Source organism: Microcaecilia unicolor, chromosome 2, assembly GCF_901765095.1.
Source record: "Microcaecilia unicolor chromosome 2, aMicUni1.1, whole genome shotgun sequence".
NCBI classification, from domain to species: Eukaryota; Metazoa; Chordata; class Amphibia; order Gymnophiona; family Siphonopidae; genus Microcaecilia; species Microcaecilia unicolor.
In genome coordinates, this window is record NC_044032.1 from 433816613 (window position 1) to 433843795 (window position 27183).

Here is a 27183-nt window from a genome sequence, read left to right on the forward strand (position 1 = left end):
TTTTTGCATGGCTCTGTCCCACACCAATCCCTGTATGTTGAGAGGTGCTGGACAAGTTTTTGAACATCAACCAGCTTGATTTTGATTCAGCTGTTTGTTTGTTTTTTAGCTTCCAACCTACATTGAAATCTAGGTTTTAACACACAAGAGATGTCTGTATGGAGGTCTTATCTGCTAGCTAGTTCAAAGCACACAGAAATCGTGTTCTGCTGCAAAAGCTAAGCAATCCTTGGGACACCTTATTAGATGAGTGAACTTCTCTGAAAGAGAGTCATCTGGTCTCTTCTCAGATCTCTGTTCCCTAGCAAAGGAGAGAGGCCCTGCCAGAGAAGTCTCTACTTCAGGCTTTGTACAGGAAATGGCTGAGCCATAGGAGCCAGCTCTGTTGGTGCTTGAGCACCCCCAGCATTGAACAAACTTCTTGACTGTGTCTAGGAAGAGATAATGACCATTGAATTTAGCACCACTAATAATTTTGAAAAATTGGCTCCTGTAGGCTGAGATGTTGGACATCCTTGAGTTTTGACAGTCCTCCTCCTTGTTTGCTCCCAGGAAAAAGTGACAGTGCCCATTCAAAGGAACTTTAAGGATACAGTATACAGATGAGACAGTGGGAGACCTACTTCTCTGTACAGCAGACTATATAAGGCATCTGGATTCAAAAAACAATTATGCCAATCTGTGCTAATCAAATCTGCTCAAGAGAAAGCAAAGAAGGTGAGAAGCCAGGACCCCTGTGGTGGAACATGTATATCCTGGACTTTCTTGGGAGTAAGGTTTGTCAGGTTACCATGCTGGCATCATGCATAGCTGCTACTAGCTACTTGTGAGCCAGCACATGAAAAACCTTTGATGTATAGTGGGGTATCTGTTTTTCTTCAAGAAAACATGACACTCTTAGGTCACTAATGGCCATAAAGGAGGAGTGTGAGAATCATACTGAGGGCTGATGTAATGGGGTTTTGACTAAACCCAGGATATACTCAGAATACCAAGTATTCATGCCACAGAACATTTCTAATGGGTGGGGGGGAGCTCAAGTTTTACTTAAAACAGTTGGCCACAGAATCAATGCACAAAATCATCTGGTTGTTGGAGTCACTAAGGTGTGTCCTAAATTATCCCAAATCTCATTTGAGCACATCATTTCAATTGGAATTCATAGGAGCTCTTCTAGATCTCACTCAATCAAAATCATTTACTTCGTTCAAGAAAGTAATTGAATGCCTGGTTATTTACCCAGGCATTCTCTTAGAGGAATATTTGAAGTTGAGTTTTCTGCTTTGTTTTACTATCTGTTTTGGCATGTTATATTTAACATTGTCATTTTTATTGTAGTACTTAGTTATATTTTATATTCATATATTCAAATTTGTTGCATTTTAGCCTTTATTAGGACTACTTACCATCTTTGTGAAGAAATGTACCTATGGTTGTGCACAATAAGCACATGCCAAACATCTTGAGCAGGTGATCAAAAATTTAGGTCCATAGTCGAAGAAAGTTAATGGGGATGTCTGCTGACTCCATTTTCATGTTAAGATTGCTGGATCACATGGCCTTAACATTTCATCAGCCTCTCGGCGAGCCCAGTTGACTCTGTTCTCAGTTGGATCAAGATACTCAGCCACAGGTCAGTGAGTCCCTGCAATGTTGGATGATTTGGATGTTGTCCTGCAAACTAACTCAATGAGATCTGGCCACAGGTGTTCTATTCCAAAATCCCTAAACTCAAATTGGCCTAGCCACGGATGAGGCCAAACTAGACTTTAGTGCTCATGGTCTGCTCATGAGAAACTGTAAAAGATGTACTTCCTAGAGTTAAGGGCAAGGATCAGTTGGCTAACAAAATAGTTTAGTTTAGTTTAAACAGACATTTGATTTGTAATGAACCACTTGAACAAGCAGAGAGGATCAAGATCTTACTTGACAGGGAAAAAGAATGTCCCAGTAGACAAAATAAGCTGAGTCCTACAGCCGCATGAGTGGTCCCTCAACAGAGGGGTACAAATCATATATTCTTCCAGTGAATATTCATATGGTGGATGATCTGTTTATATATACTTTTCTAAACAGAGTGGCTACTCAATTCTGTTCCAGGGTAGGGAGTCTTGCCTTCCTCCTAGACTGGAGAGGGGGGGAGAGACTTCTCTATGTGTATCCTTTGTTAATGATATTGGCCAAAGTTCTTCTAAAACTCAAGTGATCATAGAACTGGAATTCTTACAGCTCCATGAGCTGTATTGACTGAGACAGATCTGATTTTCAGTCCTTTTGGGAGTTATTCATTAGAATACTGATCATTTTGGAAACTTGTCCAGTACAAATGACACAGAATTGAGGAATTCTCTTGAATCCCAGCATTAGGTCTGTAACCCTCACAGTCTAGTTGTTGAGAGGATAACAGGTTCTATGAATTTGCCTGAAAATGTCTTTCATCCTTCTGACTTGCAGAAGAGCCCCACTAGAAGATCTTAAGGTTTTAAATGGTATGTCTAGTAGCTCTATAGAAATGATAAGTAGTAGTAATAGTAAAGAGGTTTGCTGATCCGAGTGATGAACAGCCCCTTTTCTTGTTACACAGATAAACTGCTTGAATACCTTCCACATCTATGAGACAGGCTGCCAAAACATCTTATTGTGATTAGAGCTTAACATGCAGAAGTTAAACCCATTTTTCTGCAGCCTTTATATGAGGCTTAGTTTTATTAAAGCCTTCCATTAAACTTTTTGCTTTGTTTGGGGACTTCAACATGGTACTCACACAGCTAACAAAACCTTTCTTTGAGCCGCTGGTCTCATGTGAATTGAATACGTGACCTGGGAGGGCTAATTTTTTCGTGCTGGGTTACCTAATAGTAACATAGTAGATGACGGCAGAAAAAGACCTGCACGGTCCATCCAGTCTGCCCAAGAAGATAAATTCATATGTGCTACTTTTTTTATTTGTACTGTCCTCTTCAGTGCACAGACCGTATAAGTCTGGCCAGCCCTATCCCCGCCTCCCAACCACCAACCCCGCCTCCCAACCACCAGCTCTGGCACAGACCGTATAAGTCTGCCCAGCACTATCCCTGCCACCCACCACCGGCTCTGGCACAGACTGTATAAGTCTGCCCAGCACTATCCCCGCCTCCCAACCACCAGCTCTGGCACAGACCATATAAGTCTGCCCAGCACTAACCCTACCACCCACCACCGGCTCTTGCACAGACCGTATAAGTCTGCCCAGCACTAGTCCCCCCTCCCAACCACCAGCCCCAGCACAGACCGTATATGTCTGCCCACACTAGCTCCGCCTCCCAACCACCAGCTCTGCCACCCATTCTAGGCTAAGCTCCTGAGGATCCCTTTCTTCTGCACAGGATTCCTTTATGTTTATCCCATGCATGTTTGAATTCCGTTACAGTTTTCATCTCCACCACCTCCCGCGGGAGGGCATTCCAAGCATCCACCACCCTCTCCGTGAAAAAATACTTCCTGACATCTTTCCTGAGTCTGCCCCCCTTCAATCTCATTTCATGTCCTCTCGTTCTACCACCTTCCCATCTCTGGAAAAGATTTGTTTGCGGATTAATACCTTTCAAATATTTGAACGTCTGTATCATATCACCCCTGTTCCTCCTTTCCTCCAGGGTGTACATGTTCAGGTCAGCAAGCCTCTCTTCATACGTCTTGGAACGTAAATCCCATACCATCCTCGTAGCTTTTCTTTGCACCGCTTCCATTTTTTTAACATCCTTCGCAAGATACGGCCTCCAAAACTGAACACAATACTCCAGGTGGGGCCTCACCAACGTCTTATACAGGGGCATTAAAACCTCCTTTCTTCTGCTGGTCACTTCTCTCTCTATACAGCCTAGCAATCTTCTAGCTACTGCCACCGCCTTGTCGCACTGTTTCGTCGCCTTCAGGTCCTCAGATACTATCACCCCAAGATCCCTCTCCCCGTCCGTGCCTATCAGACTCTCCCCGCCTAACACATACGTCTCCCTTGGATTTCTACTCCTAAGTGCATCACTTTGCATTTTTTCACATTGAATTTTAATTGCCAAACGTTAGGCCATTCTTCTAGCTTCAGATCTTTTTTCATGTTTTCCACACCCTCCGGGGTGTCCACTCTGTTGGAAATCTTGGTGTCATCCGCAAAAAGGCAAACTTTACCTTGTAACCCTTCGGCAATGTCACTCACAAATATATTGAACAGAATCGGCCCCAGCACCGATCCCTGAGGCACTCCACTACTCACCTTTCCCTCCTCCGAGCGAACTCCATTCACCACCACCCTCTGGCGTCTGTCCGTCAACCAGTTCCTAATCCAGTTCACCACTTCGGGTCCTATCTTCAGGCCGTCTAGTTTATTTAAGAGCCTCCTGTGGGGAACCGTGTCGAAAGCCTTGCTGAAATCTAAGTAGATGACGTCCATAGCACGTCCTTGATTTAATTCTCCTGTCACCCAGTCAAAGAATTCAATGAGATTCGTTTGGCACGATTTCCCTTTGGTGAAACCATGTTGTCTCGGATCTTGCAACTTATTGGCTTCCAGGAAATTCACTATCCTTTCCTTCAGCATGGCTTCCATTACTTTTCCAATAACCGAAGTGAGGCTTACCGGCCTGTAGTTTCCAGCTTCTTCCCTATCCCCACTTTTGTGAAGAGGGACCACCTCCGCCGTTCTCCAATCCCTCAGAATCTCTCCAGTCTCCAAGGATTTATTAAACAAGTCTTTAAGAGGACCCGCCAGAACCTCTCTGAGCTCCCTCAGTATTCTGGGGTGGATCCCGTCCGGCCCCATGGCTTTGTCCACCTTTAGCTTTCCAAGTTGTTGATACACACTCTCTTCTGTGAACGGCGCTCTATCCACCTCATTCTCAGGTGTACTTTTGCTAGTCCCTCTCGGTCCTTCCCCAGGGTTTTCTTCAGTGAAAACAGAACAAAAGTATCTATTTAGCAAATTGGCTTTTTCTTCATCATTTTCTACATAGCGTTTTGTTGTATCTTTTAGTCTCACAATTCCCTTTATAGTCTTTCTCCTTTCAATACCTGAAGAAGATTTTTGTCTCCCCTCCTTACATTTCTAGCCATTTGTTCTTCCGCTTGCGCCTTCGCCAGACGTACCTCTCTCTTGGCTTCTTTCAGTTTCATCCGGTATTCCTCCCCATGTTCCTCCTCTTGAGATTTTCTATATTTCTGGAACGCTAACGCTTTAATCTTTATATAGTCAGAGGCAAGCTCCAGGCATACATGACTGGTTTCCCTTTCAATATGTTTTTTTGAGAAATAGGGTACTTCTTTGCACACCTCCTAAGTTCTGCCCTAAAGTAATGTCAGACTTCCACTTTGATCAGTCATTCGTTCTTACAGCGTTTTTTTCCAAGTCACATGCACATGATGGTAAGCATGCCTTGCACATACTGGATTGCAAAAAAGTATTTGATTTGGACCAGACTATCACTTTTAGAAAGTCCAGCTAGCCATTTCATTATTTTGATACTCAATAACCTTGGATTTGCAGTAGTCAATTGCACACTGTCCAGTTGGCTAGCAGTTTTTATCTGTACATAAGTGAAGGAGATGCTGAAGGAAAGAGGGCAAGTCCCCACGAGTAAGCAGCATGCACAAATGAGCAGTGAAATTTCCACTTGAAGCTACTGCACCCAATGCTAAGCTGTGGAGTATCCCAACCATTAGACAGAGATTGTATAGAACTTGGCACATACACAGTCCCAGACGTGATGCAGGTGAACTATGCTGAAATGTGGATGTGTCAGATCACAGTAGTTTGCCTTTTGGACACTACAATTAATCCTTTCTGCTACAATGGACTCTGGAGTCTCTTCTTCCTCTTCTGGGTTGTCACCACTCCTTTGTGCACATAAGTGATGGAGGTGCACTTGACCTGGAAGGTCAAAACCACAGTGACGTCAGTAGCCTATTTGCCTTCATAGTGTAGATCTGCAAAGCTGTAAGAGTCTTCTGTCTACACATTACATCTCATTGTTTGGAAAGGGATGCCTGACACAACAGTTTTTTTGGCTATTCTATCTTGAAACTCCAGGCCCCTTATGGCCTTTTATTTTATAGGGTGTTTTCTTTTTTTTTTTTTTATCATTTAAATGCAGGGGGGGGAAGCCTGTTATCAAAAACAAGTTGCTGCCCATTGGCACTCTCATGTATTATTTTGTTCCTGTTTTCCTTTCTTTTATTAAAGGCAGCCCTGATCATTTTCAGGTTGCCGCAGTGACCCGGATATTCAATACCAGAGGCTGGACATGCCCTGGCATTGAATATCCAGGGTTATCTCAGCCCACATCTTGCGAGCCACTCACCGCTGTGGGCTGAATATTGGGCTTATGGACTTCAATTTTCTTTCTTTGAGTTTATATTTTTTTATTTATTTTGGATGTTTGACTTCTGATGGCCATGTTAAAAGCCTTGTTAAAAAACATTGTTAATAGCTGCTAAGCCACTTCTTGAAAATATAAATTATTTTATAAATGAGAAAAGTCATAAATTCCATGGTACTAATAAATTATGCAAAATAAAAGAATATCATAAAGCAAGCATTAACTAAAAATTTCAGCCCAACTGTAAAATTAAATTTTACAATATCTAAATTTTATTTCAATAATTAAAAAGTTTTTATTAAGAATAACTGGCATTGCATTGCACTGCATAACAAAGGATCTGGATTCAATTTCTGCATTGTTGGGTTTGCAGATGTGCTCTATCCCCATGGGGGAAGAGAAGTTTCAGTTGTTCTACAATGCTTGTTCCTAGTGGTTGTGTTTTCTAGAATAAACTCATGGCTTTTTGATAAGGACTATCAGTGCAGTCACTGAGATAAATGGGAGATGTTATAAAATAAGGGAAATATTCCTATGTAGGTGAAAATGAAGGCTCATGGTTTTGTATCCAATGGTGGCTGTTTCTGATAGAGAACTTGGTTGACTCTCAGGGTCAAAAAGAAAAAACTTGAATAGAATTGAAGGGATAACACCCCGACAGTTGCAAAATGCAGCTTTATTTGAAACTGTATTCTTACTTAGATGCTACTTATACAATTCGTAAGCCCTAGGGTAAAGCTTGAATTGGCAGTTCCAAAAACCAGTCAAACTGAGAAAAAGCAACTTGAGCTTTTGGTGAATATTGTTGATATAGACTTAACTCAGCAGGGTTGTCAATGCAATAGTGCATTTTGTTCGAAGAAGTGATATTTTACTGAGACTACAGCCTTCTTTTCCGGATTTGTTTTTCCCTTTGTAACCCAAAGCAATCAAAACCGTGTATATTTAGAAAATGTTAGGTATTTTTATTATTAATTGCTTTGTTTCTTTAACAAATTATGTACTTTTCCTTCATAGATATTTTTCTACCTACGCCTGACAGCTTACTTGTAAATCTGCATGAAAGCCAAGAGGTATGATTGATTAAAACATTATCACGTTATCTGCAGTAGCAAAAGTATATGTGAGAACTAGGGTAAAGGATTTTAGGAGGGAGGGGGCTGCTGTTTCTTATAGTCTAGTTTTTTCTTCTGTTTTTCTGTTAAACTGTTTATAAAACTGCTTAAAAATACAGTGGATATCTGTGATTTTCCATCAGTTTTTTTTAATACTATCTGAAATATTCTAACCTAGGAATTTGTCATACATATGAGTATAATCGATTCATTTTAAAACCTATCAAAAGTACAAATTATGGTAGCCATACTTTTTGTTTTGCTTTCCAGTGTTAAAATATAGCAGTAACTGTAGGATTATAGGTTGTTGTATTGGTTTTTTGTTATCCTGGACTATGTTTTAATATTAGTATTTCAGCAAACATTGAGCCATTTTTAATATAACTTGAAATCCAAGAGTTGGCATTCTTGAGTGATGACAAACAGAAAAAGAGCTCCTCACAATTACAAACATATTGCCATTATGTCTCAATTTAAGTAGACTTCTGGATTCTACATTTAAATAACAGCTGTTGGAAACATTCACAGTACTTAGTTCTCTCACGGTTGATCTGCATGCTTTCTTTGTGTTTCGCAGGCATCTTTCCCTGGTCTCAATAAACATCTCTAGATTGCTAAATGCAATATTCTGGTCACAGTCAAATGTTCTGGATAAGGGGGAGCCTATTCTGGAAGGTTGGGCTCCACCTTAACCAGGGTGGGACCAGGCTGCTGGCATCGGCATTTTAAAAAGGGGATAGAGCAGCTTTTAAACTAGAACCTGGTTGGAAGGTCAACAGTCGTTCAAAAACGCATGGTATAGAACAAGGTATCTTTCAAAGATATCACCAAAACAGCGAAGATAGGTTATCCCGATAGCAAGGGAAGGGAAGTGGGACTTGATATACCGCCTTTCTGAGGTTTTTTTGCAACTACATTCAAAGAGGTTTACATATATTCAGGTACTTATTTTGTACCAGGGGCAATGGAGGGTTAAGTGACTTGACCAGAGTCACAAGGAGCTTGCAGTGGGAATCGAATTCGGTTCCCCAGGATCAAAGTCCACTGCACTAACCACTGGGCTACTCCTTCACTAAGATTGCAAGAGACCATAGTAGATCAGGTGTCTTTAAATAAAAATCAGAAAAAAGATTGCAAATTAACACTCTCAACTACTGAGCAAGATGTAAATAGGAACAGCAAACATAGTTTGAAATGTCTATATGGAAATGCCAGAAGCCTAAGAAATAAGATGGGAGAGTTGGAATATATTGCACTAAATGAAAAATTAGATATAATAGGCATCTCTGAAATCTGGTGGAAGGAGGATAACCAGTAGGACATTGTCATACCAGGGTACAAGTTATATTGTAGTGACAGGATTGATCGAATTGGTGGAGGGCTAGAATTGTATGTTAAAGAGGGCCTTGAATTAAATACATTGAAAATTCTGCAGGAAACAAAACACATCTTGGAATCCCTAAGGAATCTAATTATACTGTTGCCCTGAATCACCGATATTGATTGTGCACTCCCAGGGAATATCAATTATTATAATTTAAACAAATAAAGCCTCATAAGCCCAGGGTACCAATTATTTGGACAACACCTGAATGGGCTCTCATCATTGGCTCCTACCCCCTCCGAAAACACCTGCAGAACAAAACAACACCAAATGGAGAAAACAGGTCTGCAGTAAAAATAAAAAAAAAAAACGGAGGGGGTTAACTGTGACCATATAATCCTTAAGGTTCACAGACAATAACCCAAGCTACTTCTATCTTTCAAAAATCGGAAGAATTAATTCAAAATGTGAACCGCATGCATAAGGGAACAAAAAAGAATGCTTAGCTTCACTCTGGTAGTACTAACAGTAAACAATCCAGGAATGCTCTTAAATTTGTTCAGAACCCCATGTCCATAATGTCACGTCTTTGGTCTATTTCTCAATCATTCAAAAGTGTCCCATTTCTCGACAGATACAGGAATCCTCCTGTTTTGCTACTTCATCAGGAGAGAGAAACAGTACACATTCTTTCAAGCTGCGTTTAATATATAATATTATAAAACATCGAATATGTCAAATGGATGGTTCTTAGCAATACAATGTGCCACAAGGGGTGCTCCTAACTTTTTTTTCTATTCATGCTGGAGCGATGCTTAGTGAACCTTTGATGCAAACTGTGGATCGTTTTTCCCACATACCACTTCTGACAGGTACATTGTAACACATGCACAGCATAAGTTGACTGGCAGGTAGTCTTCTGCTTCAACCTAAACTGTTTCTCATCCATTGGGTTGACAAATTCCAATATTTCTAGAGTCCGCATCTTGATATAGCGGAATTAGAAAAAGGTTCAAAGATATAGCGGAATTAGAAAAGGTTCAAAGAAGAGCAACTAAAATTATGAAAGGAATGGAACGCCTCTCATATCAGGAAAGGCTAAAGAGATTAGGGCTCTTCAGCTTAGAAAAGAGATGGATGAAGGGAGATATGATTGAGGTCTACAAATCCTGAGTGGTGTAGAACAAGTAGAAGTAAATTGATTTTTTTTTTTACTCGTTCCAAAAGTACAAAGACTAGGGAACAATGAAAAATACATGGAAATACTTTTAAAACAAGTAGGAGGAAATATTTTTTCACTCAATGAATAGTTAAGCTCTGGAACTCTTTGCCAGAGGAGGTGGTAACAGCAGTTAGCGTATCTAGGTTTAAAAAAGATTTGGACAAAATCCAGAGGAAATGTCCATTGTCTTGAGACAGACATGGGAAGCAACCTCTTGCCCTGGGATTTGTAGTATGTTGTGTTGCCACGATTTGGGTTTCTACCAGGAACTTGTGACCTGGCTTGTCCACTGTTTGGATAACAGGATACTGGGCTAGATGAACCATTGGTCTGACCTAGTATGGCTACTCTTATGTTCTTATATATAGAACATGTTTAGCAATGGCCACAACAAAAGTGACCACACAGGTCTGAATCACTGTGTCTTCAATAGATCTTTCTTTAGATGGATACGTAGGGCACAAAAACTCCTTTAAATAATTTGGTCGTGAAAAACTTCATGAGACTGCACAATAGCCCAGTTTCTTTTGATGATACTAGCTGCCACTTCCTCTCCTGTAGAAAATTTCAGAACAAACATGTTAAGCTTATTCATCTCCTCTTCATTTTGAGATTTATCTTGCAACAACAAACTCCTGTTAGGACATTTGAGGTCTTAATAAAATTTATAACAACTGTTAAAATCAGCTTATTAGCTATTCATTAAAAGCATTCATTAAAGACATCTATGCAACCTCGCTATTGGGATGCCCTATCTTCCCTGTTTTGGTGATATCTTTTAAAGATACCTTGTTCCAAACCATACGTTTTTGTCAGCACCTGTTACCAAAATAACTTAGAACAGTTTTTTTTTGTTGTTGTCCTTATTTATCTGAATTCTGGTGCTGAATATTGTGGGCTTCCAGATAATTCCTGGCTCTTTACTTACCAAGGATGCGGCACTATCAGTGTAGCACCAGGGCAGTCTACAGACATTTTGAGTGGCATTATACGGATAATGCTGCTAAAATCCAGGTATGACTCCGGTCAGTGGCACTTATCCGGATAACAGCATCTGCAAGGAATGTCTCCTGTGACACAGAGCATGCCAATATTTTTCTTCTGCCAGCAGAGTTCACCACAGCAGAAGCTACATTTTCTCCCTCCCTAGAGCACAAAGTACCTCACCTTCAAAATATATTTGAACTCTGCTGACAATTTGCTTCGCATCCCACACTCAGCAGCAGACCCAAACCAGGGTCCTCTGGCCCTCAACCCCACTACACATGAGACTCTTCTAGCATTGCTGATGGCTTACTTCTCTATGTCCTCTATGTACTGTTTTCCATGAAGCATGTAGAGAATAGAGTGAGTTTTCAGACAGTGTTTAGCGCCACATTTTATTTTGAAAAGATTTTCTGCAACCTTAAAATGCAACATTTTGTTACCATCGTTTGTAATATATAAATTTTAAAATAAGCTTTCTATATATTGATAGAAGAACTTGATTCTCCACGTTTGTTTTTTCCTGCAGTAAAGGATCATTTCCTTACATGATTTTAAGATAGACTGGAAAATTTTAATGCTAGGTGTGCATGAAGTTTCTGCTATAGTAACTTTGAGAACGGTGTCTTGTTTCAAAAACTGTATCCTTCTGTTTTTTGTACAGTTGATTAAGGATTTACTGAAGGCATTACCAAACATGTTCCTCAACACAAGAGAGACACATAGTTCGCTTGGTCCTGCGCTTCAGGCTGCCTCCAAACTGATGTCTCCAACAGGCGGGCGCATATCTGTGTTTCAGACACAGTTGCCTTCTCTAGGTGCAGGACATTTGCAATCCAGAGAAGATCCTAATCAGAGATCAAGCATGACAGTAAGAAGCTTAATGGATTTAGATTAATGTAACTTTCAGCGTTTCAGACAGTGGTTGAGGACTTAATAAACCACATCTATGAGCCATGTTTATGCCAGACAGGTCTAGAATTCAGGAAATAAAACATGACTTGCAAGGCTGGCTACCAGATTGAAAATCAAGCAACCCAAAAGGTGTCTGCCATGGCTCCTGTCCAGATTGGTGTGCACATGTGCGTGTATGTAATGCATTTTCTGTTTAGCTTGGTTATGCCTTAGTACTGTGTTGCTATTTTTAATTTTTTAATTGGTGTTGCTGTGACTGTACTGTAACAAAAAAAATGTAGCAAGTAAAAATCGAAGAATTGAAGGGGAATTGGGCTGGCAAGCTGATTCAGTGAACCTGGGTTTGTATAATGGAGCTCTGGCCAGAAGGCAACAAGCTAGCCCACAATTCCTTTTGTTTGTAGACAGGGTAGGACACAATAGTTATTATTAAGGTAGATTTAAGAACTATATCTCCAGACTTGTATCCAATACAAAGGCAACATGATACAGGAAGTGGTAGCATATGTAGTAATGGAATTTATAGGCAAACCCAATTGATGAACCAGTGAGGACAAACCCAGAGGCAGAGCATAAATAGTCAAGCTTGTCCTGAGTTGGTCCCCGCAAGGCCCTTCAGGAAACAGAAACATAACTAGGCAGCATAATGAATAGATAGACTTGGAACTAGGTTTCTGGATGGAGATAAAGTTCCTGGAAGACTACTACCCAGCAATCCATGAGGACCCCAGCTGAAGGTCAGCCCATCCTGACAGTTTGATTTCCAGTTCAGATCTTATTTCTTGGGCTGACCAGGATTTGGGAAGTTGCAGAGGTAATATTCACATTTCTGAAGAGAGAAAATTTTAGCTATTGTTCAATGGTGACACTGTGTGGCTGGACTCTGGGTTCACATATACTGGGCTCCAAAGGGAGCTGTTGTCCCTGGCTAGAGACCCATGTAGGAACACAGAAGCACTTCACCCTCAGTATGGTACCGTGCCCTTGGATTCTTGTAACCCAAGTGCATAATCTTCCCTATCATATCTCCCCTCTCCCACCTTTCTTCCAAAGAATTTATATTGTTCCCGTTTGCTTTGTGATAAAGACTTCTGGTCTTTTTAGTAATTGCCTTCTGGACAGAGACTATCCTGTTTATCTTTTTGAAGGTGTGGTTTCCAGAACTGTTCACAGTATTCTAAATGAGGTTTCACCAGAGACATATAGAGCCATTATCACCTCCTTGTTCCTGCTGGCTATTACTCTCCCTATGCACCAAAGCATCCTTTGGCTTTTGGTATTGCCTTTTCTACTTGTCTGGCCAATTTAAGGTCGTCATATATGATTACACTCAAGTCACACTCTTCTTTCGTGCCCAGAAGGATGCTTGGGTGCATAGGAAGAGAAATGGGCAGTAGGAAAAAGGAGGTGATGATACCCCTGCATAAGACTCTGGTGTGACCTCATTTAGAATTGTGTACAGTTCTGGAGACCACACCTTCAAAGATATAAACACGTTGGTCCAGGGGATGGCTACTAAAATGATCAGTGGTCTTCATCATAAAGTGTATGGGGGCAGACTTAATCTCAATATGTAAACTTCGGAAGAAAGGCGGGAGAGGGGAGATATGATAGAAACATTTAAATACATATGTGGCATAAATGCACAGGAGGTGAATTTCTTTCAATTGGAATGAAGCTCTGGAATGATGGGGCATAATGTGAAGGTGAAAGAGGATAGACTCAGAAGTAGCCTGTGGAAATACTTCTTCATGGAATGGGTGGTGGATTCATGGAAAGGTCTCCCGGTGGAAATGGTGGAGATGAAAACAGTACCTGAATTCAAGAAATCGTGGGACAAGTATATAGGATTTCTAAGGGAGTGATAGGGAGAGTAGATGGCATAGATAGACAGACTGGATAGGCCATGTGGCCTTTATCTGCCTACATTTTTTTCTGTTTCACCACCTAAGCTGTACCGCTCCCTCAGGTTTTTGTGGCCCAAATGCATGACCTTGCATCTTTTAGCTTTAAATCTTAGCTGCCAAATTCTGGGCCCCAAAAAAATGTTAAAAAGAACCGGACCAAGAATTGATCCTTGTGGCACACCATTTGTAATGTTCCTTTCCTCAGAGTGAACTCCATTTACACTACCCTTTGTTTCATTCCACTCAACCAACCCAGTTAACCACTTTAGGCACTCAGTTTATTTATAAGTCATCTATGCATAACTGTGTCAAAGGTTATGTTAAGATGTAAGCATACCACATCTATCACTCTTTATCCAACTCTGTGGTCACCCAGTCAAAAAAATTAATCTGATGTTTTTGCAAGACTTACCTCTAATAAAATCATGCTGACATGGGTCCTGCAAGCCAATGAATTCCAGAAACCTCATTATTCTCTGTTTTAGAAGCATTTCCATTCATTTACTTACCACAGAGGTCAGAATAACTGGCCTGTACTTCCCAATCTCCTCCTTACTTTCGTTTTTATGGAGAGGATCCACATCTGCCCTTCTCTAGTCCTCTGGGACCACTCCCGACTCTAGAGAATTATTGAAAAGATCTGAGAGCGGAGCTGCCAGAACTTCCCTAAATTCCTTCAGTACCCTTGGATGTATTCCATCCTGCCCTATGGCTTTCTCCATCTTTAGTTCAGCTAGCATCTCATGAACACAATCCTCTGAAAAACATGTAAGCTCTTTGAGCAGGGACTGTCTCTCTGTGTCAATTGTTCAGCGCTACGTGCGTCTGGTAGTGCTATATAAATGCTAATAGTAGTAGTAGTCGTCTATCATCCACTCTTCCGTTCCTATTTGAATTTGTCTTTTGCAGTCCTACATATTCCTCCTCTTCACCCTTGAGTCTCATAGTGCCACTGTTGTACTTCCTCCTATCGATAACATATGCTGTATCAGAAGAGGGAGTAATGTGGTCGAAACAGGTCACATGACAAAAACGTTTGAACGGCCATGTTTTGTACTGATTGTAACCTGCTTAGAAGAGTGTTTGAGATTCTGGCATTCACTATGTTACAGTAGTCTAGTATTGAAATTACCAAGACACAGGAGTACAGTGATTTGAGAGGAAGGGTCAAGGTAAGAGCAGATGTCCTGAAACTGAGGGAATAAAAACAGCTTTTTATAAGTGCATTAATCTGTGGCTCAAAAGTTAGGTTATTGTCGAAAATGATTCTAAGATATTTAGGAGCAAGCGGTAGGGGTTTACTATCGAGCAGTGGAGCCAGATTTGAAACAAGGAAGTGGTCAGAGATCCAATATCCTGTAGTCTTAGAACAGTTAAGGGCAAGATGATTAGTAGACAGCCAATCTGTAATCTTACTTAGAGATAGTTACAGTGAAGAGAAATCCCGGGTAGAAGAATCAGTGTAGTTAGATGAGGAAAATGTCATCTGCATAATAGTAAGCGGCAAGGCCGACGTCTTGGATAAGTGTCTGAGGAGAAAGGAAGATGTATTAAAAAGGGGGCAAGGACTGAACCCTATGGTACCCCATAAAGAAGAAACAGGGGGAGAGAGAGTATGGAGTTACAACTGCAAATGATCTATTGCTTGGAATGATACCTCTGTCCAGAGCAGAGTGAAGATCACTAAGGAGACTGGCTATGAGTGTTTCAGTACTGTGAAATTGATGAAATCCTGACTGTCGAGGGTGAAGAAAATGGATGTCCTCAATGTATTGAGAGAGTTGTTTGAATACTACTCTTAGAGATAAAAGAAAGATTACACATGGGATAGAAATTATTTACATTGTGAGCTCTGTCAGGCAGGGACTGTCTCTTCATGTTCAAGTGTACAGCGCTGCGTACGTCTAGTAGCGCTATAGAAATGATAAGTAGTAGTAGAGACAATAGATGAATCAAGGTTTGCTTTCTTTAGAACAGAACATACATTGGCATGTTTCCAAACAGTGGGGCTTACTACCGTAAATTAAACAAATTCATCAGATAGTCAATGCAGCTGTTTCTCGGACCCCAGTGAATTAGGTATTCCAGTTGCAAGGCAAACTGGCTTACATCCTTTACTCAATACTGTTATAAATTGGTACTTTTCTAACTGTTAAAGTAAAACCAAACCAGATCCACTGACATTACTGTGGCCTAGCTGAAATTGCTTCACTGGACTCCATGTGCAAATTAGCAACTTAGTTATCACATCATGCTTGAACCAGTCCACAGTTGGAGAAAGTGCATTCAGTTGAGCTCTGCTGGCTGCTTTGTCCTTTTAACATTGGCAGCTCTCACATCTTACTTTGACTGGGTTGCTCCTGGATAGTGGGCAAATTGTAAAACTGAGTAGCCCTGACCTTTGGAATTAGTACTACTACTTATCATTTCTATAGCGCTACTTGACTCGGTCCTGTTTGTTAAAAGGAAAAGCTTTGTTTCACTTGATCAATCCTGTCTACAGAAAACATCTTACCAAAGAGAAAAATATTTTTTGGTATTTAATTGGTGATATAAACATTTCATTTATAGAATAATAACCTTTATGAAGTATAACGCTGTTCGAATGCAGAATGGTCATTTGTTACAGTGTAGGTATCCTGCCGAAGTATGACAGATTTTCAAAATGGTTTGCACAGAATTCTACATACCTTGTTGCAAAATCAGCCCTCGGGCTGTTGCATTAGTGACACTAATGTTATAAACTAAGGTGTAGAGCATCCTACAAAACCAATGTACTGAGCTTTCTCCGAGGACAAGCAGGCTGCTTGTTCTCACTGATGGGTGACGTCCACGGCAGCCCCTCCAATCGGAAACTTCACTAGCAAAGTCCTTTGCTAGCCCTCGCGCGCCCGCGCGCACCGCGCATGCGCGGCCGTCTTCCCGCCCGAAACCGGCTCGAGCCGGCCAGTCTTCTTTTGTCCGCACTCGGTACGGTCGTGTTTTCGCCGTGTCGAGCCCCGGAAAGTCGACCTCGCGCGTCCAATTTATTTGAGCGTGTTTTTTTCCTTCGGGAAAGTTTTCTCTTAGTCGGGAAGTGCTCCGGAAACCCCCCGCCGGGTTTCGTGTAAATCCTCCCCGTACTTCCAGCTTTTTGCCCCGGTAAGTTTTCTTTCGTCGTCGGGGTAGGCCTCTTTTTGGCCTCGGTCGAGATTTTTCTCCCTCTAAATTTTGGTGCTTCAATTTTCGCCATTTCGGCTTTTGATTTCGCCGGCGTGATTTTTCCGCCCATGACATCGAAGCCTTCCAGCGGCTTCAAGAAGTGCACCCAGTGCGCCCGGGTTATCTCGCTCACTGATCGACACTCGTCGTGTCTTCAGTGTCTGGGGGCCGAGCACCGCCCTCAGAACTGCAGTCTGTGTTCCCTGCTTCAAAGGCGGACTCAGGTAGCGAGACTAGCCCAGTGGAACGTGTTGTTCTCGGGCTCTTCGTCGGCATCGGCACCGGGATCTTCGAGTGCATCGACGTCGTCAGCGTCCAGACCATCTTCCTCGGCCGCCCCTGCATCGAGTGCATCGAGGCATCGGGCCTCTGCATCGGCGCCGAGACATCGGATAGCTGCATCGACGTCGGTGGTACCAGGACCTCGTCTGCTGATGTCGTCGGACGGTGGTGCATCGGGTGGAGTGCAGGTGAGGGCTGTCCATTCCCCTGCTGGTGGCGGTGAGCCCTCGGGTGGGTCTCCGCCTACCCTGAGGGCTCCTGCGGTACAGCCCCCCCGAGATCGACCTTCTTCAGTCTCGGCCCCGAGGAAGCGACGGATGGATTCGACGTCCTCCTCGTCGGTGCCGGGGAGCTCCGGTGACATGCTTCGGAAGAAATCGAAGAAGCATCGACACCGGTCTCCTCCCCGTGTCGGCACCGAGAGCTCTGGGTCGCCGAGGGATTCGGCACCCAGCAGGCATCGGCACCGAGAGGACCGCTCACCCTCTGTTCAAGAGGTGTCGATGCGCTCCGCTCTGGACAGCCCGGAACAGCCTCCACGCCCGGAACAGGTACTGACGTCGACGCCTGCATCGACCTCTCAGCCTTTCTCTGCAGCCACTCTAAACGAGAGCCTCCGGGCCGTTCTCCCAGAGATTCTGGGAGAGCTGTTGCGCCCTACCCCTCCGGTACCGGCGGTGCTTGCGCCTCCGGTACCGTCGAGCGTGGCGCCGGCTGGCCCATCGCCCAGGTTGAGGTCCCCGACGTCGGTACCGCGTGCGGTGCCGACCGCGGCCACCTCCCAGGAAGGCTCCCCGACCACGTCGGCGGAGGGAGCTTCGCCGATGCGGGCAAGGGAGTCTACCTCTCGACGCCCCCATCGTGGACGGGGTTCCACGGAGTCGAGCAGGGCGAGGTTGCAGACACAGGTCCGGGAACTTGTGTCTGACACCGAGGGTGAGGCCTCGTGGGAGGAAGAGGAAGATCCCAGATATTTCTCTGACGAGGAGTCTGAGGGTCTTCCGTCTGATCCCACTCCCTCTCCTGAGAGACAGCTTTCTCCTCCCGAGAGTCTGTCTTTCGCTTCCTTTGTCCGGGAGATGTCTACAGCCATCCCCTTCCCGGTGGTTGTGGAGGACGAGCCCAGGGCTGAAATGTTTGAGCTCCTGGACTATCCTTCTCCACCTAAGGAAGCGTCCACTGTTCCCTTGCACCATGTCCTGAAGAAGACATTGCTTGCGAACTGGACCAAGCCATTAACTAATCCCCACATTCCCAAGAAGATCGAGTCCCAGTACCGGATCCATGGGGACCCAGAGCTGATGCGCACTCAGTTGCCTCATGACTCTGGAGTTGTGGATTTGGCCCTAAAGAAGGCTAAGAGTTCTAGGGAACATGCTTCGGCGCCCCCGGGCAAGGACGCTAGAACCTTAGACTCCTTTGGGAGGAAGGCCTACCATTCCTCTATGCTCGTGTCCAAGATCCAGTCCTACCAGCTCTACACGAGCATACACATGCGGAACAATGTGCGGCAGTTGGCGGGCTTGGTTGATGCTCTTCCCCCTGAGCAAGCCAAGCCTTTTCAGGAGGTGGTCAGGCAGCTGAAGGCGTGCAGAAAATTCCTGGCCAGAGGAGTTTATGACACTTTTGATGTTGCGTCCAGGGCCGCTGCTCAAGGTGTGGTGATGCGCAGGCTCTCATGGCTGCGTGCCGCCGACCTGGAGAATAGACTCCAGCAGCGGATTGCGGACCTCGCCTTGCCGTGCGGATAACATTTTTGGCGAAAAAGTCGAACAGGTGGTAGAGTCTCTCCACCAGCGGGACAACGCATTCGACAAGTTCGCCCGCCGGCAGCCTTCAGCTTCTACCTCTACAGGTAGACGATTTTTCGGGGGAAGGAAGACTGTTCCCTATACTTCTGGCAAGCGTAGGTACAATCCTCCTTCCCGACAGCCTGCGGCCCAGGCTAAGCCCCAGCGCGCTCGCTCTCGTCAGCAGCGTGCGACTCAGCAAGGCCCCGCGGCTCCCCAGCAAAAGCAAGGGGCGAGCTTTTGACTGGCTCCAGCAGAGCATAGCCGACATCCAAGTGTCAGTGCCGGGCGACCTGCCTGTCGGAGGGAGGTTGAACGCTTTTCACCAAAGGTGGCCTCTCGTAACCTCCGATCAGTGGGTTCTCCAAATAGTCCGGCAAGGATACACCCTCAATTTGGCCTCAAAACCTCCAAATTGTCCTCCGGGAGCTCAATCCTACAGCTTCCAGCACAAGCAGGTACTTGCAGAGGAACTCTCCGCCCTTCTCAGCGCCAATGCGGTCGAGCCCGTGCCATCCGGGCAAGAAGGGCTGGGATTCTATTCCAGGTACTTCCTTGTGGAAAAGAAAACAGGGGGGATGCGTCCCATCCTAGACCTAAGGGCCCTGAACAAATATCTCGTAAAAGAAAAGTTCAGGATGCTTTCCCTGGGCACCCTTCTCCCCATGATTCAGCAAAACGATTGGCTATGCTCTCTGGACTTGAAGGATGCCTACACACACATCCCGATACTGCCAGCTCACAGACAGTATCTGCGATTTCAGCTGGGCACACGCCACTTCCAGTACTGTGTGCTACCCTTTGGGCTCGCCTCCGCGCCCAGGGTGTTCACAAAGTGCCTAGCTGTGGTAGCAGCGGCGCTTCGCAGGCTGGGGGTGCACGTGTTCCCATATCTCGACGATTGGCTGGTGAAGAACACATCCGAGGCAGGAGCCCTGCAGTCCATGCAGATGACTATTCGCCTCCTGGAGCTTCTGGGGTTTGTGATAAATTACCCAAAGTCCCATCTTCTCCCAGTGCAGAAACTCGAATTCATCGGAGCCCTGCTGGATTCTCGGACGGCTCGTGCCTATCTCCCAGAGACGAGAGCCAACAACTTGTTGTCCCTCGTCTCGCGGGTGCGAGCGTCCCAGCAGATCACAGCTCGGCAGATGTTGAGATTGCTGGGCCACATGGCCTCCACAGTTCATGTGACTCCCATGGCCCGCCTTCACATGAGATCTGCTCAATGGACCCTAGCCTCCCAGTGGTATCAGGCCGCTGGGGGTCTAGAGGACGTGATCCACCTGTCCACGAGTTTTCTCGAATCCCTGTTTTGGTGGACGATTTGCTCCAATTTGACTCTGGGACGTCCCTTCCAAATTCCTCAGCCACAAAAAGTGCTGACCACGGATGCGTCTCTCCTGGGATGGGGAGCTCATGTCGATGGGCTTCACACCCAAGGAAGTTGGTCCCTCCAAGAACGCGATCTACAGATCAATCTTCTGGAGTTGCGAGCGATCTGGAACGCTCTGAAGGCTTTCAGAGATCGGCTGTCCCACCAAATTATCCAAATTCAGACAGACAATCAGGTTGCCATGTACTATGTCAACAAGCAGGGGGGCACCGGATCTCGCCCCCTGTGTCAGGAAGCCGTCAGCATGTGGCTCTGGGCTCGCCGTCAGGGCATGGTGCTCCAAGCCACATATCTGGCAGGCGTAAACAACAGTCTGGCCGACAGGTTGAGCAGGATTATGCAACCTCACGAGTGGTCGCTCAATTCCCGTGTGGTGCGTCAGATCTTCCAGGCGTGGGGCACCCCCCTGGTGGATCTCTTCGCATCTCAAGTGAACCACAAGGTCCCTCAGTTCTGTTCCAGGCTTCAGGCCCACGGCAGACTGGCGTCGGATGCCTTCCTCCTGGATTGGGGGGAAGGTCTGCTGTATGCTTATCCTCCCATACCTCTGGTGGGGAAGACTTTGTTGAAACTCAAGCAAGACCGAGGCACCATGATTCTGATTGCTCCCTTTTGGCCGCGTCAGATCTGGTTCCCTCTTCTTCTGGAGTTATCCTCCGAAGAACCGTGGAGATTGGAGTGTTTTCCGACCCTCATCTCGCAGGATGACGGGGCTCTTCTGCATCCCAACCTCCAGTCCCTGGCTCTCACGGCCTGGATGTTGAGGGCGTAGACTTTGCCTCTTTGGGTCTGCCAGAGGGTGTCTCCCGCATCTTGCTTGCTTCCAGGAAAGACTCCACTAAGAGAAGTTACTTCTTTCATTGGAGGAGGTTTGCCGTCTGGTGTGACAGCAAGGCCCTAGATCCTCGCTCTTGTCCTACACAGACCCTGCTTGAATACCTTCTGCACTTGTCTGAGTCTGGTCTGAAGACCAACTCCGTAAGGGTTCACCTTAGTGCAATCAGTGCATACCATTACCAAGTGGAAGGTAAGCCGATCTCAGGACAGCCTTTAGTTGTTCGCTTCATGAGAGGTTTGCTTTTGTCAAAGCCCCCTGTCAAGCCTCCTACAGTGTCATGGGATCTCAATGTCGTTCTCACCCAGCTGATGAAACCTCCTTTTGAGCCACTGAATTCCTGCCATCCGAAGTACTTGACCTGGAAGGTCATTTTCTTGGTGGCAGTTACTTCGGCTCGTAGAGTCAGTGAGCTTCAGGCCCTGGTAGCCCAGGCCCCTTACACCAAATTTCATCACAACAGAGTAGTCCTCCGCACTCACCCTAAGTTTCTGCCAAAGGTCGTGTCGGAGTTCCATCTGAACCAGTCAATTGTCTTGCCAACATTCTTTCCCCGTCCTCATTCCTGCCCTGCTGAACGTCAGCTGCACACATTGGACTGCAAGAGAGCATTGGCCTTCTACCTGGAGCGGACACAGCCCACCAGACAGTCCGCCCAATTGTTTGTTTCTTTTGATCCCAATAGGAGGGGAGTGGCTGTAGGGAAACGCACCATATCCAATTGGCTAGCAGATTGCATTTCCTTCACTTACGCCCAGGCGGGGCTGGCTCTTGAGGGTCATGTCACGGCTCATAATGTTAGAGCCATGGCTGCGTCGGTAGCCCACTTGAAGTCAGCCTCCATTGAAGAAATTTGCAAAGCTGCGACGTGGTCATCTGTCCACACATTCACATCTCATTACTGCCTGCAGCAGGATACCCGACGCGACAGTCGGTTCGGGCAGTCAGTTCTTCAGAACCTGTTTGGGCTTTAGGATCCAACTCCACCCCCCGAGGGCCCTGTTTGTTCTGTTCCAGGCTACACTCTCAGTTAGTTGGTAAATTTTTTAGGTCAATCTCAGTTATGTCCTCGCCGTTGCGAGGCCCAATTGACCAATGTTGTTGTTTTGAGTGAGCCTGGGGGCTAGGGATACCCCATCAGTGAGAACAAGCAGCCTGCTTGTCCTCGGAGAAAGCGAATGCTACATACCTGTAGAAGGTATTCTCCGAGGACAGCAGGCTGATTGTTCTCACAAACCCGCCCGCCTCCCCTTTGGAGTTGAGTCTTCCCTTGAAGTGTATTGTCTTGCTACATACTGGACTGGCCGGCTCGAGCCGGTTTCGGGCGGGAAGACGGCCGCGCATGCGCGGTGCGCGCGGGCGCGCGAGGGCTAGCAAAGGACTTTGCTAGTGAAGTTTCCGATTGGAGGGGCTGCCGTGGACGTCACCCATCAGTGAGAACAATCAGCCTGCTGTCCTCGGAGAATACCTTCTACAGGTATGTAGCATTCGCTTTATTCTTTACTGCTATGTATATATTTTTTGTAGGTTGTACAACATTTGGGCCCTGCAACAGATTTTTATAAGAAATTGGCTCTTGATTGTTCGGGACAGCAGACTGCAGTGGACCTCTTTCTGTTAAGTTCACAGTACTCTGACTTAGCATCACTGGGTAAGTCAAAAATATACATTATCATCTTTGTTTTTGCAAATATTTCCGCTTTGAATTCTAACTCCCCCTACCCTGATGATCACAGAGACCTTCTGCCAAAGGCTGAAAGCTAGGCCATATTTGTCCCTGAATTCTCCAGTTTCCTCTCTTTGCTGGGAGAACGCACCTCTCCAGTGGAAGAGCTGCCAGCCTCCTCCCAGAATATGAACATATTACCACTCTTCTCTTTTAGGAGTCTTCTAAAGATGACATCCTTTTACATGGCTGAACATTTAGCACATAGAAGGCCAATGCTCAAAGCTTTCTGGGCTTGTAGCGTTCCATTTTGACCAGTTTTAGCTGGTTTTGCATGTACATTATTGTGTGGCTAATGCTCAAAGGGTTTTAGTGTTGCTTTTACTGTTCACAAAAGCAGCAGCTGCAAACTAAATATAAATGTATTAAAATGAGCATTCTGTGCGATGCACATATGTTTCCATGCAATGCACAGAAGGAAGCACCTACCTGTAACATTCAAAATTTTCTGGCAGGTTTGAGGAGGTGGTCCATGTGGAAGGGCAACTTCTCAGTGGTCTGCATTTTTCTATAGTGTCTGCACTTTTCATTTGTGTGTTTCATATGCATGTCTGTTATAACCTTAAAAAAAAAAAAATAGCAACCCCCCAAAAAAGTAACCAACAAGAATTGTTCTTGAATATGCGCATATGATGTCCGTCTGTGATGCACACCGTTTTGATTGGGTGACAGGAGAATTGAATCAGGGACGAGCTATGGACGTAATCTACTTAGATTTCAGCAAAGCTTTTGACACGGTTCCCCACAGGAGGCTCTTAAATAAACTGGATGGGCTGAAGATAGGACCCGAAGTGGTGAACTGGATTAGGAACTGGTTGACGGACAGAAGCCAGAGGGTGGTGGTGAATGGAATTCGCTCGGAGGAGGGAAAGGTGAGTAGTGGTGTGCCTCAAGGATCGGTGCTGGGACTGATTCTGTTCAATATATTTGTGAGTGACATTGCCGAAGGGTTAGAAGGTAAAGTTTTGCCTGTTTGCGGATGATACTAAGATCTGTAACAGAGTGGACACCCGGGAGGGAGTGGAAAACATGAAAAAGGATCTGAGGAAGCTAGAAGAATGGTCTAAGGTTTGGCAATTAAAATTCAATGCGAAAAAATGCAAAGTGATGCACTTAGGGAATAGAAATCCTCGGGAGACGTATGTGTTAGGCGGGGAGAATCTGATAGGTACGGACGGGGAGAGGGATCTTGGGGTGATAGTATCTGAGGATCTGAAGGCAACGAAACAGTGTGACAAGGCGGTGGCCGTAGCTAGAAGGTTATTAGGCTGTATAGAGAGAGGTGTGACCAGCAGAAGAAAGGAGGTGTTGATGCCCCTGTATAAGTCGTTGGTGAGGCCCCACCTAGAGTATTGTGTTCAGTTTTGGAGGCTGTACCTTGCGAAGGATGTAAAAAGAATTGAAGCGGTGCAAAGAAAAGCTACGAGAATGGTATGAGATTTGCGTTACAAGACGTATGAGGAGAGACTTGCGGGCCTGAACATGTATACTCTGGAGGAAAGGAGAAACAGGGGTGATATGATACAGACGTTCAAATATTTGAAAGGTATTAATCCGCAAACAAACCTTTTCCGGAGGTGCGAAGGCGGTAGAACGAGAGGACATGAAATGAGATTGAAGGGGGGCAGACTCAAGAAAAATGTCAGGAAGTATTTTTTCACGGAGAGAGTAGTGGATGCTTGGAATGCCCTCCCGCGGGAGGTGGTTGAAATGAAAACGGTAACCGAATTCAAACACACGTGGGATAAACATAAAGGAATCCTGTTCAGAAGGAATGGATCCTAAGGAGCTTAGCCGAGATTGGGTGGCAGAGCTGGAGGCGGGGATAGTGCTGGGCAGACTTACACGGTCTGTGCCCTGAAAAGGACAGGTACAAATCAAGGTAAGGTATACACAAAAAGTAGCACATATGAGTTTATCTTGTAGGGCAGACTGGATGGACCATGCTGGTCTTTTCCTGCCGTCATTTACTATGTTACTACTATGTTACGACAGGATCCAAAGAGCAGTTATTTTGCAACTCAGGTTCTGTTTTTCTTTTGTCTTGTTTTGTATTTTATTTTTGCTTTTTTTTCTGTGTAATGGAGCACATCTACTGCACTCATTTGCACCCCTCCCCCCCCCCCCCCCCCCCCCCCCCCGTCTCCCATTCCTCTGGCCTAAGCATGCGCAGAACATCGACACTTAACGCGAGACCATTCTGTGCGTGTGCTGAGTGCTTTCCCTACCAAGCTGCACGAAAACTTTCCATGAATCTCATTTACATATGTAGAACTGTAAATAAAAAACACTAGCCTGTGCTCAATTTAACAATTGTTTATTGATATATCTATATATAATTGTTTATTGATATATGAGAACATACAAGTCTTAATGGCAGACAAGATATGTTCTGAATTCTGGAAAAAGGCCAGCTACTTTAATAGGGAATTTGTCATATTGAACACACAAGAATACGTAAAAAGATACATTATTACAGGAGTATTCTTTTGTGGTTAGTTTACTAATGACTGCATTTACTAATGACTGCATGACTGCATTTACTAATGACTGCATTACTAATGACTGTCTCCGTGACAGTCTCCTTCATCCCTTAACCATCAGATTATCCATAATATATCCTATATAATAATTCTCACCTCATATGCGTCTTGCTGCCTATGTTCGTGACTTCTTTGAGGTTGGTCTGCTAGGCTCCGTAGCACAAGCTGACGTCAGCAAACGCATTGTGAGGTCAACATCAGAACCCGGTGTAAAAAAAAACAAACCCATGCCTCACAGCTGATCCCCCCCCCCCCCCCAAACTGCCATACAACTTGACAGCAACACAACAAAAAAAAGGCTCGAGCCTGCCTGATGCCACTGACGCGCTCAACAGACGCCCTCCCGAAGCACCTGGGGGGGGGTGCAGCATGAAACACCCCCCCGGCGCATCACCCAAGTCCGTCTGTGTCCCCCCCCTCCCCGAGTGCATTCTTGCCTGCCGTGTGCCCGCCGTGGGGGGGGGGGGGTGTCGGTTCCGCTGGTTCCCTGCTTCCTCTGCCCCGGAACAGGAAGTAACCTGTTCCGGGCCAGAGGGAGCAGGGAGCCAGCGGAGCCGACCCCCCCCCCTCCCCCCCCAGCGGCATGCACCCGGGGCGGACCACCCCGCCCTTGCTACGCCACTGGTCAGAGGAGTAGAGAGGATAGGGAAGACAGGAGATACTGAATCAAGGAAGGATGGAAAGAAAGGAAATATGCTTGCTCAGGGAGAGAAGGGTAGATAGTAGACATGGTGGGAGTAGGGTGACAGAAGGGAGATGCTGAATTGGAATGGGGAAGAGAGAGGGAGGGGGGGACCCTGAAACTTGGAGGGAGGGGGGAACCTGAAACTCAGAGGGAGGGAAAGACCCTGAAACTCGGACGGAGGGAGGGGATGGCCCTGGCACTCGAAGAAAGGGGGGGAAGACCCTGGAACTGGGAGGGAGGGGGAGCCCCGGCACACACTCTTATTCTTAAACACACTCTCTCTCACAGACACACTCGCACCCAGTCTCACTCTCTCTCTGTCACACACACACACTCACACATTCACTCTCTCTCTCTCACAGAATCACTCTCACACACACTCTCTGAAACATACACTCTCCGAGGAAAACCTTGCTAGCGCCCATTTCATTTGTGTCAGAAACAGGCCTTTTTTACTAGATGGAGTCATAAATTGCTCCCAAGGTAAGATACAAATGACTTACAATGTTCTTCCATTCCTAAAGGTCTCTGGGTCACCTAACAGCTTACCCTACTCTTCATAGTTAAACAGTGAAGTAATACACATTCAGAACATGGTCATGCTTACTAAATACTAAAATATATTTCTAAGGTAGAATATTTTCCACACATACAATTTCCTTTGAGCATCAATTGCTATTCCTCTTTCGGTAAGTTTAGCCGTGGCTGTCAACGCTTGCAGATATTAACAGCTTTTGACCATCGGCCCCAGGGTCTGCTTGTGTTGACCACTATTCCTTGGTGTCATAATGTTAGCAGCTATGACATATCATCTGTTCTCTCTCCATGAATCCCTTCTATTCCCCTTTCAACGTCAATATAACAGAAGTGGCATTAAAAAGAAAAGCTCAGTGGTCCCCAAACCTGGAACC

General features: G+C 45.2%; 1 protein-coding gene across 4 annotated transcripts in view; it reads left to right on the forward strand.

Moving 5' to 3' along the window:
- SEC24B (SEC24 homolog B, COPII coat complex component) overlaps positions 1–27183 on the forward strand; it is a 277839-nt gene that overhangs the window by 160614 nt on the left and 90042 nt on the right. For all 4 annotated transcript variants that reach the window (XM_030190801.1, XM_030190802.1, XM_030190803.1 and 1 more), the window contains 3 exons: positions 7365–7420; positions 11657–11863; positions 22846–22969. In XM_030190801.1, coding sequence (XP_030046661.1) covers positions 7365–7420; positions 11657–11863; positions 22846–22969 — 387 coding nt within the window. The remainder of the gene's footprint in view (positions 1–7364; positions 7421–11656; positions 11864–22845; positions 22970–27183) is intronic.